The following is a 17,104-nucleotide window of genomic DNA, read 5'->3' as shown; positions in this document are numbered from 1 at the left end:
TTCATATATAAATCCATCACCTCCCATCTGCCAGCAACCACCACCACCGCTACCAACCACCACCACCACATCTATCATTGTCATCAACACATTTACCACCTACAAACACTACCACCGCCATTGCCATCGCCACACCATCCACCATAATATTAAACTATTTTGTTATGATATTAGCGATGTTTCATAACTTTGTTCTGATATTAGTTATATTTTATTTTTTAACATTTAACGGATTTACAATTCTGAAAGTGAGCATCGGCTCGGACCCTGGACGAACCGGACAGAGAATTGAAAATAACTTATACAGTGGGAAATGAAGAATCGAAAGCATACTAAATAATAGGAAAAAATTTAATTGCTTTCTTTGTTAAAAAACTAGCAATAATAAATTATTTAATTTGTTTGACAACTAATTAGGAAAACGGATATTAGGTTTTATATAATATAATGGTTTTTTCTGTATAGCTATAAATATGATTATAAACGAACTAAACGTTCATCAATTCAGTCGTTTTCATTCATTTGTTTGGTTAAAACATAAACGAACATATATAAACAAAATTACATTCATGTTCATTGGTTTTGTTTATAACTTTAGTTATTGGAGTTTGCATTTTACTATTATAGTGAGCTTGCCTAAAAAATAAACTCCATTTATATTTAACAAATCGTCAAACAAATCTAGTTTAACGCATACTAATTCAATAAAAAAATAAATTTATAATATTAATGTATTTTTTTTAGCGTATGTAATAGATTGTGATTTCTTATGTTAATATACAACTTTTATTTGTTAATTATTTCAAAATTACTAAAATGAAAAGAGACTAAATATAAAATAAAAACATTGAAGTACGTATTTTTTTGAAAACTAGTCCAAATAAAAAGGCAAAAAATAAAATATAAAATTTGATGGTCAGCAGCGTCACGTCGTATGATTGTATTTAAAAATTTTATAATATTAGTTTACTAATTTCGATGTAATATAGGAGGACCCACTAAAAAAGGATACAATGAAAATTCAAAAACAAATGATTAAAGTAATAATAAAATAAAGAAATACACTTTTCCAATTACTGAGTTGCCAATGCAACCACCAACTCCACCCATTATCACCTTTTCACTTTATATATTTTTAATACTTACACGATTTAATGTAGCTATTAGTGATGTAATCCATCAAACAAGAACGTAGAATTGATCGATCGTCGCATAAGTTGGTAATAAGATACGAGAAAATTAGAGAAGGAATTAAAACAAATTTATACCTGGTGTGAATGTCAGTGGAGGACATAAACTCGGGATTAAACCTCTACGCATATAAACATCCAAATAGTTTACTCCAATCGCCTTGTTTTTCACTTTGATTTCTCCACTTTTCGGTTCTCCTATATCCACATCCTCCCATTTCATAACCTGCAACAGTTTTTGCATTATTAAACAAACGAAACTAATCTCATTGAATATCGGAAATCAGTGGCAAACATGTTTTTCAATTTAGAGCAGAATATAAACAGATCTGACCATAGTGAAAAGTGGAAACCATTTGATTTGGAGATAAAACATACTAGATATAGCTTCGTCAAAATTGAACAAAAGAACGTCTCAAGTTTCTACTATTTTACAAATGGATTGATAAAGAAACTCACCTCAGGGCCACCGTGTTCATAAACCCTAATTCCTTTAACCATGGTGAGTGTTGCTTGAAGCCTTGAACTGAATCGATGAAGGACGTCTGAGTTGCTACTGTTTTAAATGCGATTTTATATATATATATAGGAACGAAAAAGGTTGTAGTCGCTTTTGTTGTGTTACATTGCCTGGTTTTCTCACATATAGAGAGGTCAAAAAGTCAACATAGCACCACAATGCAACATTGCTATGAACATGTATGGACTGATTACAAATATTTTCCTTTCTCTGTTCTCGGACCTAGACTACCTGATCTTTTCCTATTTTTTTATTATGCATACAATAAATTTCAAACATGCTTAAATACAGTGTCTGGTTTGGTTTGGCTTCAATACCCATCTTCCAATGTAATCCACCGCTTATTTTGACCTCTACCTAACCCTATGTGTACAATCTTCCTCTTCTCCACTTTGGTCGTCCTCTTCGTTTGCTCCCATTTTCGAGTGAAGCTTCTATCACCGTTCACCCGCTTTTCTGGTAAATGGAATCGATCCCCAAAATACGTAGCCGCATCTCCTCTTCTCGCTTGACCATCTTCCTCCATGATTTTAGAGGTTTTTCTTGACCGATATCATCATTTCGGAATCCTCAATCTCCCATAAACACGTTGAGCTGTCGAAACCGGACGAGCATAGCTGAAAGAATTAGGCTATTACTCCCAATTTCAGAGGTTTTTGTTGAAGACCTTCTCACTGTTCTTGGAGATCATCGGTGAAGTTGTTTAATTCGTAGGCGGATTTTAATTATTATCAGTGTCGCTGCTTTGGTGTATATGGTATGAGTGATTTCGGTTTTTTTTTTTTTCTGAATTTTACTGTTTTTCAACTAAAAATCATAACTTGAACTCAGTGATTAGTTTGTGTTTATTTCTATTTCAGACCTGAACTAAAAATCGAACCCGAATCAACCCTAGATATGGTTTCTTCTTATCTTCACTGTGATCCGCAAATGCCAGTCTTCTACTCCAACCACAATCCTGTTCATCTTTCTCCAACTATCGACACTCTACAACACCAACCAGGTAAATTCAACTATTTCCAGTCTCCAGTTTGGTCGAATTTTTTTTGCTTTAATAGTCGTTTAAGTTTCCTTGACTTTGTATGGTTAATTTCAAGAAAAGAGTTTAGAACACGATTGGGTGTTCTTGAAATGTGATACGTTTCTTAGCCCATGAAAAATTTATACCTAATTGATTAGTTCCAGTTCAAAATTTTATATCACATTTCAAAAATTATGCTCAATTGATTAGTTTCCAGTTCAGAAATCATATATGTAAGCTTCTCATTAAGTTTCATCTTATAAGACAAGTTTACCGATTCGTGATTTTGAAAGAAAATTGACCTAAAACATCATATATTTTAAGAACTCATATTTTATGAATTCAATCTTTTTGATTTTTGATTTTTTCCAGATGGTGTTTCAGAAAAGAGATTGATTTGGGACGTGGCTAATCCTAATCTTTTTGATTTTTTCCATACTTGGTGAATGGGTGATTCATGGGTTTATTATGTTGGATTGGTTTTGATTTCCAAGGAATTATGTGATTTGAATTTTGGACTTGAGCCTAATTGATGTCTCTATCCTTTGCCATATTTTGATTGCTATTTTGTTTTTGTTAAAAACTTTGATCCTTGTTTTGTTCTTTGTTTTGCTTACTGATTTGTCTAATTCCATTCCATACATACCTTCACAGGAATCAGACTGATTCCACCAAAGCTTGGCAACATGTCAACTGCCAAACTTCTTGAGCTTGCTCCTTTTCTGATGCTGAAGCTGAATTGGTATGTCTCTTTTACCCTTTTGCCCCTTAGTTTATACTTCAAGTTTTAAATTACATTATTAATCTCATCATGCAGGATACCGATATAAATGTAAAAATGGAGCTACTAAGTCAGATAACTCAAGGAAGTTCTTGATTTTTTTTGTTTCTTAATGGTGGTTTTAAATTTCATTATGTATTACGTTCTTAAAGGATGATGAAGATTCAACAAAAAGACAAGACCCTTGATGACTTGAGTTTCTTAGCCATTTTTGTAAAGGTATTGATCCTAAAAAGATATTATGAATGATTTGATATCTGACAGATAGCTATTTGCCCCACATTTTCTATAACTTTTATTGTACGGGGTGGTGTGATAAAAGGTAGGTATAAAAAGAAAAAAAAAAAAACAACAACAACATATTTTTCTGCAGCTTATCGAGTAATATCTTTTGTCACAAGTAAATCATTTAAATATTATAGACGAAAATGCCCCTATGGAAGAGAAACAAGACAAGAACAATAAGAATGCCAACGTGGTTGAAGAGAAGGAAAAAGTTGCACTTTAAAACTTGTAATAAAAAAAATGACAAAAGTGCCCCCGGCAAAAAAATCTGACCCGTGCCGCACGGGGCTCATCACTAGTTATTATTATTTGTAAAGGGTAACCTTCTTCATTAGATAGGACAAAGTCACATGTAAAGTAATCAAAAAGTCAAGATAGCACCCCGATGAACATGTATATTTTTTTTAATGGCTGACATTATGTAAATAAACAAAGGATCAGCGGGAGACATGACGAATACAAAGAGTTTAAAGATATAATTGTACTATTAATGAGAGAAACCTAAAGATAGGAGTAGGAGGGGTAAATGAGGCAAATCAGTATTAACATGGAAATGAAAGGAGGTGCAATATAGGGTGATCGGGCCATCTTAAGTATATGGTAAAATGCTTTGAAACTTTTAAATTAGTGTATCTTTGCCCAAAATGACCCTATTTTGATGAAATTATAGAATAAACATGCTTATGACAAGAAGTGGAAGAACTTGATGAAAAATGCATATCATGAAAAAATGCATATCAATTGGGCAAATGGGAGCTGACTAGCATGTGGGACGAACCGCACAAAGTAATGAAGAAAATATGTTGTCAGGCATATTGACCCCCTAACCCGAACACAAAACGATTGTCACTCTTAACATCAATTGGAGCACCATATTACTAATAGGTTTTAGAAATTCTGAATCAATTAGGTTTTCTAAAAATCCTAATCAAGAGCTACCGATAAAATACACAGAAATAAAGAGTATATATAGAGAGGGGAAAAGTCAAAGATAGGCATACCAACATGAGGGGTGGAGCGAAAAGAGTTGGGAAGGATGTGTACTTCGCCATAAATGGATGCGTTGAGCGGAGCTTTTTTTGGGGTGTGAAGTCTTGATCAAAGTGCGTTCCTCTTTGTAACACTCGTTTTCCAAGATAGATCAGTTGAGAAGTTAGAATGATCAAATGCAAGGATTTTGGGAAAAACTTTGTGTCGTGACATGGTGAATGGAGCACCACAACGTGGCATGCCAATTACATGGAACACTTATCTAATGGCCGCCGCGGCGTGGCAAGAGGAATGTCATGACGTGGTAGCTGTTGTAGCCCAAGCCCATGATTTTTAGGGTTTCTTCCATATTTAAGTATCTAAACTTAAGGATTAGGGCATCCTCTTCAACCACCAACCCTTCAATATGAAACCATAGTCTCCATGGATGATTAAGAGTTGTTTGCTTGATTAAAGACCTTGTTCTTAGATTTTGGTGAATCTTGAGGAAGGAGGAATATTATTTTGGTGCAAGAGAGCAATAAACTAGCTTGGATCCATCATCTCCTTTATACTTCTGAGTTCTTGGAGGTATAAAGCTCATATCTTGACCTTTTTTTTTCTTCTTGATGAAAGTTTAAGTTCATTTTGTATGATTTTGGTCAATTCCATGGATTGTCTTGGAGTTTGAGGAACCTTAGAGATTGTTATGGTTTTCTAAGGTCAATAGGCTTCTGATGAATAAGAAAAAGAGTAATGTTTGGACTTGTGTCCATGCTCAAGTTTTGGTCATATTAAGGACTTAATGGGATTAGGGTTTTAGATATTGCCTTAGGTTAAGGTCCTACGGGATAAAGTTGGAAACTTTATCCATTAAGTCATTGGAAATGACTATATCTGACGTTATGGGTTTAGATCTACAAGGATTAAGCTCTTAATGAAGAACATGACATTCTGCCAGGAACCACGACGTAACCAAGGGCGCTACAACGTGGTGGTGTCATGCATGTAGATCATTTTTTCCTGACATACCCACGACGTGGCCAAGAGGTCTCTACGTCGTGGTGAGCATTGACTTAGTTGACTGTTGACCAGTTTAACTTTTGGTCAAACTTGAAGGACTTGGGTGATTGATTAATGATCTATCTTTGTTTGGTGCTAGTCAGTTCGTAGGCACGATCGGTGTGATGCATAGATGGGAAAATCTAAAGAAATAATGTTTTTTTAATTGTATTTTAAAATGTATCATATTATTTAAAATAGTATTATATTATATGTACTTGATTTGATTTAATTTTTAAATCTAACATCATGGCTTAAATTTTGTCTTTAATTAAATATTTTAATTTTTTTAACATTCATGACACGTTTTCAAAGTTACAAACCCATATTTTAGATATAATTAATTTATTAAAAAGTGATGAGATAATTTAAATTAGTTATCATGTGTAAAATGATTATGTTTTTTTTTGAAAATTTATGAATATACATGTACTATTAAATGTATGTGTTAGTAGAGTAAATCTTAAAATAATTGAACTATTACGAGATTAAAGCTCACAACTTATGAAATTTAAAGTTTCTATAAATCCCAAAATAGTTTTAATTAATCTTATATTTGATCATATTTGAAAAGTTGTAATGACAGAATGCAAGAATCATTATATATAAGTTCCTTCTGATATTGCATTTTTTTAGATAAATGTCAATTTCCTCATAATCATAGTTCTTTAGTCATTAACTTTTACAAATTAAACGAGTCGATGTCATGATGATAAATAGTTTATATTATTTTTACATAAATTAAATGCAAAATAATAGTTGACTTTCTCAAAAAACAATTGTGATCAAGAAACAAACCTACGGAAAATTATGACATGCTTTACAAAAAACATGCTTTTCAATTTAGAGCAGAATATAAACAGATCTGACCATAGTGGAAAGTGGATACCATTTGATTTGGAGATAAAACATACAAGATCTTCGTCAAAATTGAACAAAAGAACGTCTGAGTTTCTACTATTTTACAAATAGATTGATGAAGAAACTCACCTCAGGGCCACTGTGTTCATAAACCCTAATTCCTTTAACCATGGTGAGTGTTGCTTGAAGCCTTGAACTGAATTGATGAAGAACGTCTGAGTTTCTACTGTTTTAAATGCGATTTTGTATATAGGAACGAAAAAGGTTGTTGTCGCTTTTGTTGTGTTAGTGTAACATTAAAAATAGCATTACATTGCCTGGTTTTCTCACATATAGAGAGGTCAAAAAGTCAACATAGCACCACAATGCAATATTGCTATGAACATGTATGGACTGATTACAAATATTTTCCTTTCTCTTCTCCTTGAACAACAATTAATATTAATATATAGGCTAATTACACCGTGGGTTTACTCGGACCTAGACTACCTGATCTTTTCCTATTTTTTATTATACATACAATAAATTACAAAGATGCTTATCTAAGTGTCTGGTTTGGAGCTGTCGGCTTGGTGGTTTGGTTTGGCTTCAATACCACCGATGGTTTGGAGCCGATCACCGTTCCCATCTTCCAATGTAATCCACCGCTTATTTCGACCTCTAACTAACCCTATGTGTACAATCTTCCTCTTCTCCAGTTTGGTCGTCCTCTTCGTCTGCTCCCATTTTCGAGTGAAGCTTCCATCACCGTTCCCCTGCTTTTCTGGTAAATGGAATCGATTCCCAAAATACGCAGCCGTTTCTTTTCTTCTCGCCTGACTATCTGTTAGTGATTTTATATCACTAATGTTATTTAAGTGTAATGATGCTAATTTGTTGATCAATGTCACTTTGACAATTATTGAATAAATCGGTATGGTGCGGAGTGTACATTTGTTTAATGTTATCTTTGTTGAAAGTACACTGTTATTTAAGAGCGAAGCCCCTGAACCGACGGGGGTCCAGGGGCAACGCCCATGGGAGTGGGGTCCAAGGGGCAGATCCCCTGGTTGGGATCGATATTCTAGAAATCCAGATTTTTGGTAAATGTACCCGATTTTTTTTATCTATATTCTAGACCCGAATTTAAGTTAGTTTATGACGTTTTGACAGTTTTAGGACATAAAACTGTCATGTGGCAGTTTTAAGACTGGAAGTTTTTTCTGGTTATATGATCATATCCGAAATCTGTTGTTGGTACACTTCTTCTTCATAACATCTTGAACATTCTCTCTTCTGTTTTCTCAAATTCTGAGTCTTGTTCGATTAAAGATTGGGAGTACCACCCAAATACTTTAATCTGAAAGTGAAAACCACAATTCTTAGAATTTTCAAGCCTTTTCTATACCGCAATTCTTACAAAGATTAAAGTATTTCTGTGATCATGGCAAGTGGTGATTCTGTGAAGGAAATGACAAGTAAGTGTGTGTGACATCCCCAAAATCACGGCCAGAAACGACCGTTTTAATTTATGTTTTTAAAATAATTTCAGAGTAAATCCATTGATTTAAAAGAGTTGCGGAATTTGTTCCCAAAACAAAATATGATAAAATAAAGTTTATCAAAGCATTTCATCAAGAGATGCATTTTCATTATATAACAATATTCGGGATGTCATGTTCCGATAAACAGACCAAAATCATAAACAACAAAAGATAGACCATACAACAGTTACATATAACAACTGGTCTAATATCAAAAGATCTTGATAAGTCATCCAACTTATGCTCAGGCGCCACTACCTGTAATACAACAAAACTGAGTGGGTCAGGCTTGGGAGCCTGATGAGCATATAGGGTTTTCAACCCACAATAAATAATTATATTTAATTTCACCAACCAACAATAACCCAATTACTTATTCCCGTTATCCTCACTTTACGTCCCTAAAACAACATCTATCTCAAGGGAGCTAATCTAGGATTTTCATCGGGACGGACATTACTGCAAAGGGGTTTCCTCAACAGTAGGCAACCATGAGGGGGATAGAGTACACCGGTGAACACATCGTTCACAATACCTACATGTTATGAACCTGCTAGCGTTCCACATGACTATGTAGAAAGAGTTTGTGGTCGTTATCCATACTCCGCTGAATAACTAGATCAACAACAACAGCATCGAGGCCTCTCATCTGTTTATCACACATCAACTATCTACCCATGTTCTACCCAATATATTAGTAGATAAAAATATATATTTTTATACATAGTTTAAAACATGTATAGCATTCTCATTCAATACATATTTCAAACAACAGATGATACACATACACATAACATGTATTTCATAGAGAATAATTCATATCTATGAGATAGAAGAAAGTAAATATACATTCACATATATAACAACAAAATATACACATAACATGTATTTCGTATAAAATACTTCGTAATTATGCGTTAGAAGAAAGTAAATACACACTCACTTGATCAGAAGATGATCGGACAACACTACGGCTCTAAGAGTAGTACTTCTTCGGTGAAACTAGAAGATCTTCACACACCGGGCTTCTCGTAGGCAGAGCTTCGGCTCGGAAACTCTTTTCTTCTCGGGATCTTCAGGCTTCGGGACTCGCTTTGGGTCTCGGGATGAACACCGGGGCCTCGGGGGGTTAAAATAGGGCTTAGAGAGAGTATCGGGAGTGAGAGAGAAGATATGGAGCAACCATAATCGGCTGGCCCTTCAAATCTATTTATAGGGCAAAATTTGCCCTTGCCACGTCGTGACACCTTTTCCATGTTGTGGGCTTGGTCGTCACTGCATGCGTCATCTCAAGTTGCGTCTGGGGGACTCCAGGAGGTGCCAGAAGACTTGCCACGTCGTGGTATCTGACAGTTTTGGGGTTTCGCGCCCCGAACTTCAGAAATTCATAACTTTCGCATACGAACTCCGTTTTTGACGTTCTTTATATCGACGCGTAGGTGAGATTATGCTCTACAACTCTCGTTTAGACTCCATTGGCTAATTTTGACTTTATTTTTAATATATTATAAATATATTACTTATATATATTATTTTTAGTAGGCCGGGACAGTAAAACTACGTTCGAAATTCAGAACTTCTTCATCTGACGTCCGTTTTCACCTATCTTTTTATCGTTTCACTACTATCGATGAGATCTTCGATTCTCATTTAGATTGCTTCGGCTAAAAATCACTCAATCTCAAATCGAGGATTCGGGCTGCATACTGCTAAGTCGAAACTTCGGAAAAATCATAACTTCCTCATACGAAGTCAGATTTTGGCGTTCTTTTTATGCACACTCTCGGTTTAACGAACTCTACGACTTTCGATTAGATCGCTAAGGCTAAATATCGCTCTAACGTAAATTTCACTTTTTATGTCATTCAGCGTTGCCAGTTCTGTCGAAAAACTTCGACAAATCATAACTTCTTCGTTATAACTCGGATTTCGGCATTCTTTATATATTCGGAAACCTCGTTTCAACTACTACAACATTATCCATAGATATCGGCTTTATCTAACATTTCATTTTGATGCTTATTTTTATTCTTAATTAAATTAAGACACACAATTAAGCACAAAACACATAATACTCAAATAATACACTTCTATTATTTCAAAACAGATTATAAAGGTTAACCTAGACTATTATATCAACATTAATGACGAGCCCAGAAACACGGGCGTTACAGTTTGAAAAATTGAACAAGTTTGAAGGGCAAGATTTTCGTAGATGGCAGAAGAAGATGAAGTTTCTCCTTACCACTCTGAAAGTGGTGTATGTTCTGAGTACACCCATGCCGGTCTTACCAGAACCTATTGAAGATGAACCTTTGGAGGCAACAAGAAGAAGATCAAAGTGGGAAAATGATGATTACATATGTTGTGGTCATATTCTTAATGGTATGTCTGACTCTTTTTTTGATATCTATCAAAATTTCGAATCTGCAAAAGAACTGTGGGATTCTCTTGAATCAAAGTACATGGCTGAAGATGCATATAATAAGAAGTTTCTTGTTAGTAACTTTATGGGTTACAAGATGATTGACTCCAGGCCTGTTATGGAGCAATTCCATGAAATGTTAAGGATTTTGGGACAGTTTGCTCAACACAATTTGAAAATGGATGAAGCCATTTATGTGGTAGTGATCATTGACAAACTGGCCCCTTCCTGGAAGGATTTTAAACACAATCTGAAACATAACAAAGAGGAATTGATTTTGACTCAACTTGGAAGCCATTTAAGGATTGAAGAGTCCATAAGGACTCAAGAACTTGACAACAATCCTAAAGGCAAGAACCAAGTTGGTTCCTCTTCTGTGAACATGGTGGAAGGAGAAAGTTCAAAGAATCCCAAGAAGTCTAATGCAAAAAGGAACTTTAAAGGAAAGGATGGCAAGTCTTCCAACAAGAAGGCCAAGTTGGTTTGTTGGAATTGTAACAAAACGGGTCACTTCAAGAAAGATTGTCATCTTCGCAAAGTGAACAAGGATGGTGCTGGACCAAGTGGATCCAAGGATCCAAAAAAGCAACAATGTCAGATTTCTATTTCCATGCAGAATTCTAAATATGTTCAAAATTATATGTCTAAAGCATTTTATGTATAGGATGATGATGTTGCATGGTGGGTTGATTTGGGAGCAACAAGCCATATATGTAAGGATCTTCGTTGGTTCAAGGAATGTCAACCAATTGAAGATGGATTTGTGGTGAAAATGGGAAATGTTGCAACTGAACCAATCAAGGGTTTAGGATCTATTTTACTTTACTTTACTTATGGAAAGTGTTTGTGTGTAAACAATGTTTTATATGTACCAGGGATTCAAAAGAATCTTGTGTCTGAAATTGTTTTAAATAATTGTGGTTACAAACAAGTATTAGAAAGTGACAAGTATATCTTGTCAAGACATGGTTCTTTTATGAGATTTGGATATATATGAAATGAAATAATTAGACTTAATATTAATTATCATTTTATTGATAATTCTATTTGCATGGCTTCTACTAGTACTAGTAATAATTTTAATAAATCTGAATTATGGCATGCTAGACTAGGACACATTCATTACAAGAGATTAAACGATATGTCTAAAATGAGTTTAATTCTTGCTTTTGATATGCAAAATAATGAAAAATATAAAACATGTATACTAACTAAAATCACTAGACAACCTTTCAAATATGTTGTTAGGGAAAGCAAGGTGTTGGATCTTATACATAGTGATTTATGTGATTTCCATGCAACACCTTCCCTTGGAAACAAAAAGTATGTTGTTACTTTTATTGATGATGCATCTAGATATTGTTATGTCTATTTGCTACATTCTAAGGATGAAGCACTTGATAAATTTAAAATTTATAAACAAGTTGAGCTTCATAAAAATGAATTAATAAAAGTCTTGCGTACTGATAGAGGTGGTGAGTATTATGATCCAGTTTATTTTGAATCAACTGGAATAATACATCAAACCACAGCTCCTTATACACCACAACAAAATGGTGTAGCTGAAAGGAAGAATAAGACTTTGAAAGAAATGGTTAATTCCATGTTTTCCTATTCTGGATTAAGTGAAGGGTTTTGGGGTGAGGCAATGTTAACTGCATGTTACATCTTGAACAAAACTCCAAATAAAAGGAGTAAGAATACTCCTTATGAACTTTGGTGTAAAATGGTACCGACTTTGAGTTATCTCAAAGTTTGCGGCTGTAGAGCAGTAGTAAGGCTCACTGAACCCAAAAGGAAAACATTGGGTGAAAGAGGTGTAGATTGTATCTTTGTTGGATATGCTGAGCATTCCAAAGCATATAGATTCTATGTTTTAGAATCTAATAACTCTGTGTATGTAAACACAGTGATAGAGTCAAGAGATGCTATCTTTGATGAAGAAAGATTTACATCTATACCTATAACAAGGGACATGAGTCATCAATCTTCCAACAATAGTATTACTCAAGCTAAAGATGTTTATGTTGGTGCAAGTTCTGTGCCTGAACCTAGGAAAAGCACAAGAGCAAGAAAAGCCAAGTCTTTTGGATCCGATTTTCAAGTTTATCTAGTTGAAGGAACATGGAATGAGACTATATGTCAACATTAATATTGTTTTAATATTGAAGAGGATCCAAAGACTTTTAGTGAAGCTATGGCTTCTAGGGATGTTCATTTCTGGAAAGAAGCAATTCAGGATGAGATTGATTCTATCATGCATAACAATATTTGGGTATTGTTGGATTTACCTCTTGGCTGCAAGGCATTGGGTAGTAAGTGGATCCTCAAAAGGAAAATGAAAGTGGATGGCACAATTGATAAGTATAAAGCCAGATTGGTTATCCAAGACTTTAGGCAAAAGGAAGGCATTGACTTCTTTGATACTTATGCTCCTGTTTCTAGAATTTCCACAATTAGATTATTGTTATCTCTTGCAGCTATACATAATCTTGTGATTCACCAAATGGATGTGAAAACTGCATTCTTGAATGGTGACTTAGATGAGGAAATTTACATGAAACAACTTACAACCTGAAGGGTTTGTGATGCCTGGTAATGAACATAAGGTGTGTAAGTTGAATAAATCATTATTTGGTTTGAAACAAGCACCAAAACAATGACATCAAAAGTTTGATAATGTGATACTGTCTAATAGTTTTGCATTAAACCAGGCTGACAAATGTGTATATAGCAAATTTTATTCTTCTGGTAAAGGAGTTATAATTTGTCTATATGTTGATGATATGTTAATCTTTGGTACTGATCAAGGTGAAGTTGATAAAACCAAGAAATTCTTATCATCTACTTTTGACATGAAAGACATGGGGGAGGATAAAGTAATTCTTGGTATAAGAATTAGAAAAGGAAACAATGGGATTTCAATTTCTCAATCTCATTACATTGAGAAGATATTGAAGAAGTTTAACTTTGAGAATTGTTCTCCTGTTAGCACTGCTATAGATCCTAGTCTTAAGCTTCTACTTAATAAAGGATCTCCAGTGTCTCAACTTGAATACTCAAGGGCTATTGGTTGTCTAATGTATGCCATGATTAGTACTAGGCCTGATATAGCAAATGTTATGGGAAGGCTTAGTAGATATACCAGTAATCCTAGTTCACATCATTGGCAAACTGTAAGTAGAGTATTCAAGTATTTGAAAGGGACCATAAATTATGGTTTAACTTATAGTGGATATCCTTCTATTTTGGAAGGTTATTTAGATGCCAGATGGATTAACAACTTACAGGATCACTCCTCTACAAGTGGTTGGGTGTTTTTGTTGGATTATGTTTCTAAGCCCATAACTATTATTGGTATGTACTTGACCCGAGAGTAGCATGGTCCATTTGGGTTGCATGACATCAAAACAATTTGGATAGACTTTTGTGAGAAGAGGATATTTATGATTTATTAATATATTATAAGTTCTAATATATTAATATGAAATCATATTATTTAATTAGTATTGATCAAGAATTAGTTTGGAATTAATTTTATGATCAGAAGAGAGTAATTAAATAAATGGGGATTGATTTGGTAAATCATTCATTCTTATAAAGTGGGCTTATGATCTATAGTTCTTCATGTTGGGCTAAACCCATCTGGTGACCCATAGATACTCCTTGGAGGTTAAAACCCATGGATCATGAGGAATGTGGAAAATCATGAGTTACATGGTGTAACCCTAATGTGCACACTATATAAGAAACCCCAAGGCTCATGAAATTGGCACTAGTGGTAGAGATAAGAGGGCTAGCCAATTTGTGAGTGGAAGTGTTCTTCTTTCAAGTTATTCCAATTGTTGGTGGTGTTGTGTGATTCCATTTGAGGTGCAACACTTGGGGCACTAAGCTCTTAAAGCTCCAAGGCTTCCAACTACAAGAAAATGTATGTTATCTAACTTGTTTTATTACCCATGTACAAACTTTTGTATGCTAGTGTAGGGTAATACCTTGGAAAGTTCAAGTTTGCATGTATAATAGAGAAAACATAGATCCAAGGTATTTAGGGTTGCATGTACACCTTAGGAGTGTTAGAATGCTCAAAACCCATCAGTGGTATCAAAGCCCATGCTTGCTTTCTCATATACTTGATGCTTCTTGTTTTCCAAAGTTGAAAATGTGCCATTTTTTGCATCTGACTGCTCACCACGACGTGGCAGCTTTTACCACGACGTGGTGATGCACCTGTGAGCACAATTTCGTGTTTTGGCTTGCAATTGGATTAGGATCATTATCATAAACTGTTTTTTGAACCTAGAAACATGTTTTTCAATAGGGTAATGTTCATGCTTGTCCAATTATAAGATAATTGTCAAAGTTTCATGTTTTGTAATTGTTTATATGATTAATTACATGAAATATGTTTGATGTGAATTATCTTGTTCTTATGAGTTTAATTTAGTTCATAGATAAATTGATTGTTTTTGTAAGTTACAAATTTTGGTCTAAATGGATTTGATGAATTCCATAAATCATCCTCAAGTTATGGATGTTATGAAAAATAAAAACTTTTCTTTTAAAGAGATCATTAAAATCTTGAAGTTGATTTCTTTATTTTTAGGAAAATTAGGTAATGGAGGTACCAGAGCCGGAGATGGTTCTGGTGGCAACATCCCCCTAAAGGCTTATAAACCATAACAGAGTAGTGGCCCGGGACTCCCGGGGAACCCCCTAAATCCCCCTGGTGTATAGTACATTGCTATCTACCACAAATAAGTTTTTGTGTTTATATGTGGCTATATCAGTAAAAATTGTTTGGATTTGCCTGTAAGTTTCATTTTCTAATTTGCAGGGAAGTTTTGGAAACATCCAAAAAAAGATCGAATCTTTGAATGTTATTTGTAATGTTCTTTTTCCAGGTGATTCAATTCCTTTTGTGACTAGTATAAAATGATTTTGTTTTTGTATATGTTTATTGCCACTTGATTCTCTATTCGTAGTATTTTGTATAGTTTTGTCTCCCTTGACGTCATTTTTTGACAAGTCCACAAACCTTTTTATTGCAATACAGTTAAAGTGAATGGTGAAGAGAAGAATAACATATGCATGGTTGTAAGCCTCTCGACATAGTTACTAGACGAAAGTTTAATCGAGTTTATATAAGACTTCACAAATTTAAGTCAATTTCCCCTGTTCTTTATGCAGGTTAAAAAGGGAACAATGTCATAGTTGAAGAACTTGAACCAGTTAGCAGACCACATGGTTTGTAGATTTGTATTGGTATGTTTTTTTTTTTTTAAATATTGTGTATTGGTACATACTAACAAATGATATGCCACACAAGCAACAAAACACAAACATATAAGATTAGACAATTGGTATTTTAGGGGAAACCATGGAGCAGTAGTGAGATTATATAAAGAAAGGATGCATGAAAATGTTTTCACTTCTAAGTATTATATGTATAAGGTTCACAGAATGGGAGTCTCATTGTCTCTTCATTCTCCTTAATCACATATATTGTTTATTGATATTGTGTTTGTTGGATTTAAGGTTTCATGTAGATTTGTCATGGTTCTCTAATGCCCTATTTTGTTGTCTATTGACTGCATAACGACCTGTTTCTTCTTTCCATTCTAATCCTCAATTTGATTGTAGTAGATACTTTTACTGTTCAAACCTCATTTCACCATATTTATGCAATGGATGCTGGTGAGATACCATTGCAGGTATGCTTTTTGTTTATGCATACATGACACTAAATAAATGTTGTTTATAACATAGCAGTGGAGTTGAAGTTTTATTAATTCCTATTAAACTTATTTGTGGACCGATACTTTTGTAATGTTCATAATCTTTCTTTGGACTGATTTATAGGTTATTTGTCAAGCAACCTTGAGAAGAAGTGATACATGTTTTTGTGTTCTCCGTTAGAAAAGAGCCAAGAAGAGCTCCTGATTAGGGATTGGTGCATGTGCTGGAGGTTACTTACCCATATCTACAAATGTTGTTAAATGAGATGAAAATTGTTTATGTAGCTATCTCTAGCTGTTGTTTTTTTGTCCATATTCTATTCCCTTTGCTTTTGTTGTTGAAAATTGGGTGGGTAAATATCATTTTTATAAGAAAAAAAAAACATTTCTCATCTGTAATGCTAAAAAAACATAACATCAAGTTATTTGCAAAATTGGAAGATTAAAAGGTTCATAAAATCTCTCTGGATCCATTTTAGTTTAATGATCGTATACATTCTAATATTTTAGAATTTCCCGTTTAATATTTGCACGCATTCCATTATAAGTACATAAAATTCTATTTATTTTTTTAGTATATAAAATTTCATTTACTTTTATTTATACGATTAAATAAAATATTTCTCAATAAAAGAAAAATAGAAACTAACCTTTAAAAGGTTGAAATTGCATATAACTCATGATCTCACAACAAACTAGTCATTATATACATAATAATAAAATCAAAAC

The 17,104-nt window shown here is 34.0% G+C and overlaps 2 protein-coding genes and 1 long non-coding RNA gene across 3 annotated transcripts in view; 2 read left to right on the top strand and 1 right to left on the bottom strand.

Annotated features, from left to right (window-relative positions):
* The window catches only part of LOC145072065 (uncharacterized), a 6,027-nt gene extending 4,187 nt beyond the window's left edge, over positions 1-1,840 (bottom strand). The window contains exons 1-2 of the mRNA XM_079018429.1: positions 1,650-1,840; positions 1,269-1,416 (exon numbers count right to left, since the gene is read on the bottom strand). Coding sequence (XP_078874555.1) covers positions 1,269-1,416; positions 1,650-1,691 — 190 coding nt within the window. The 5' untranslated portion in view covers positions 1,692-1,840. The remainder of the gene's footprint in view (positions 1-1,268; positions 1,417-1,649) is intronic.
* Positions 1,841-2,010: 170 nt separating this feature from the next.
* LOC145072066 (uncharacterized) lies at positions 2,011-3,775 on the top strand. The gene is made up of 4 exons (XR_013690911.1): positions 2,011-2,467; positions 2,571-2,713; positions 3,386-3,473; positions 3,549-3,775. It is a non-coding gene; the product is annotated as an uncharacterized LOC145072066 (long non-coding RNA).
* Positions 3,776-10,491: 6,716 nt separating this feature from the next.
* On the top strand, positions 10,492-12,789 carry LOC145075799 (uncharacterized). Its single transcript, XM_079021911.1, has 4 exons — positions 10,492-10,710; positions 10,795-11,118; positions 11,302-11,479; positions 12,548-12,789. Exons 1-4 carry the CDS (start codon positions 10,492-10,494, stop codon positions 12,787-12,789), a joined length of 963 nt encoding a protein of 320 aa, XP_078878037.1.
* The last annotated feature ends 4,315 nt before the right edge of the window (positions 12,790-17,104 follow it).

The sequence above is a fragment of the Lactuca serriola genome, chromosome 9 (assembly GCF_051521515.1).
Source record: "Lactuca serriola cultivar US96UC23 chromosome 9, Lser_US96UC23_V15, whole genome shotgun sequence".
NCBI lineage: Eukaryota > Viridiplantae > Streptophyta > Magnoliopsida > Asterales > Asteraceae > Lactuca > Lactuca serriola.
Note: the sequence above shows the minus strand (reverse complement) of the source record. Positions and strands in the feature narration are given on the sequence as shown.

Coding starts and splice junctions, on each gene's coding strand:
- LOC145075799 (XM_079021911.1), top strand. CDS start 10,492: ATGCCGGTCTTACCAGAACCTATTGAAGATGAACCTTTGGAGGCAACA. Junction 10,711..10,794: donor CATATAATAAGAAGTTTCTT/GTTAGTAACTTT, acceptor ATTTTGGGACAG/TTTGCTCAACACAATTTGAA. Junction 11,480..12,547: donor TTACTTTACTTATGGAAAGT/GTTTGTGTGTAA, acceptor ATGTAAACACAG/TGATAGAGTCAAGAGATGCT.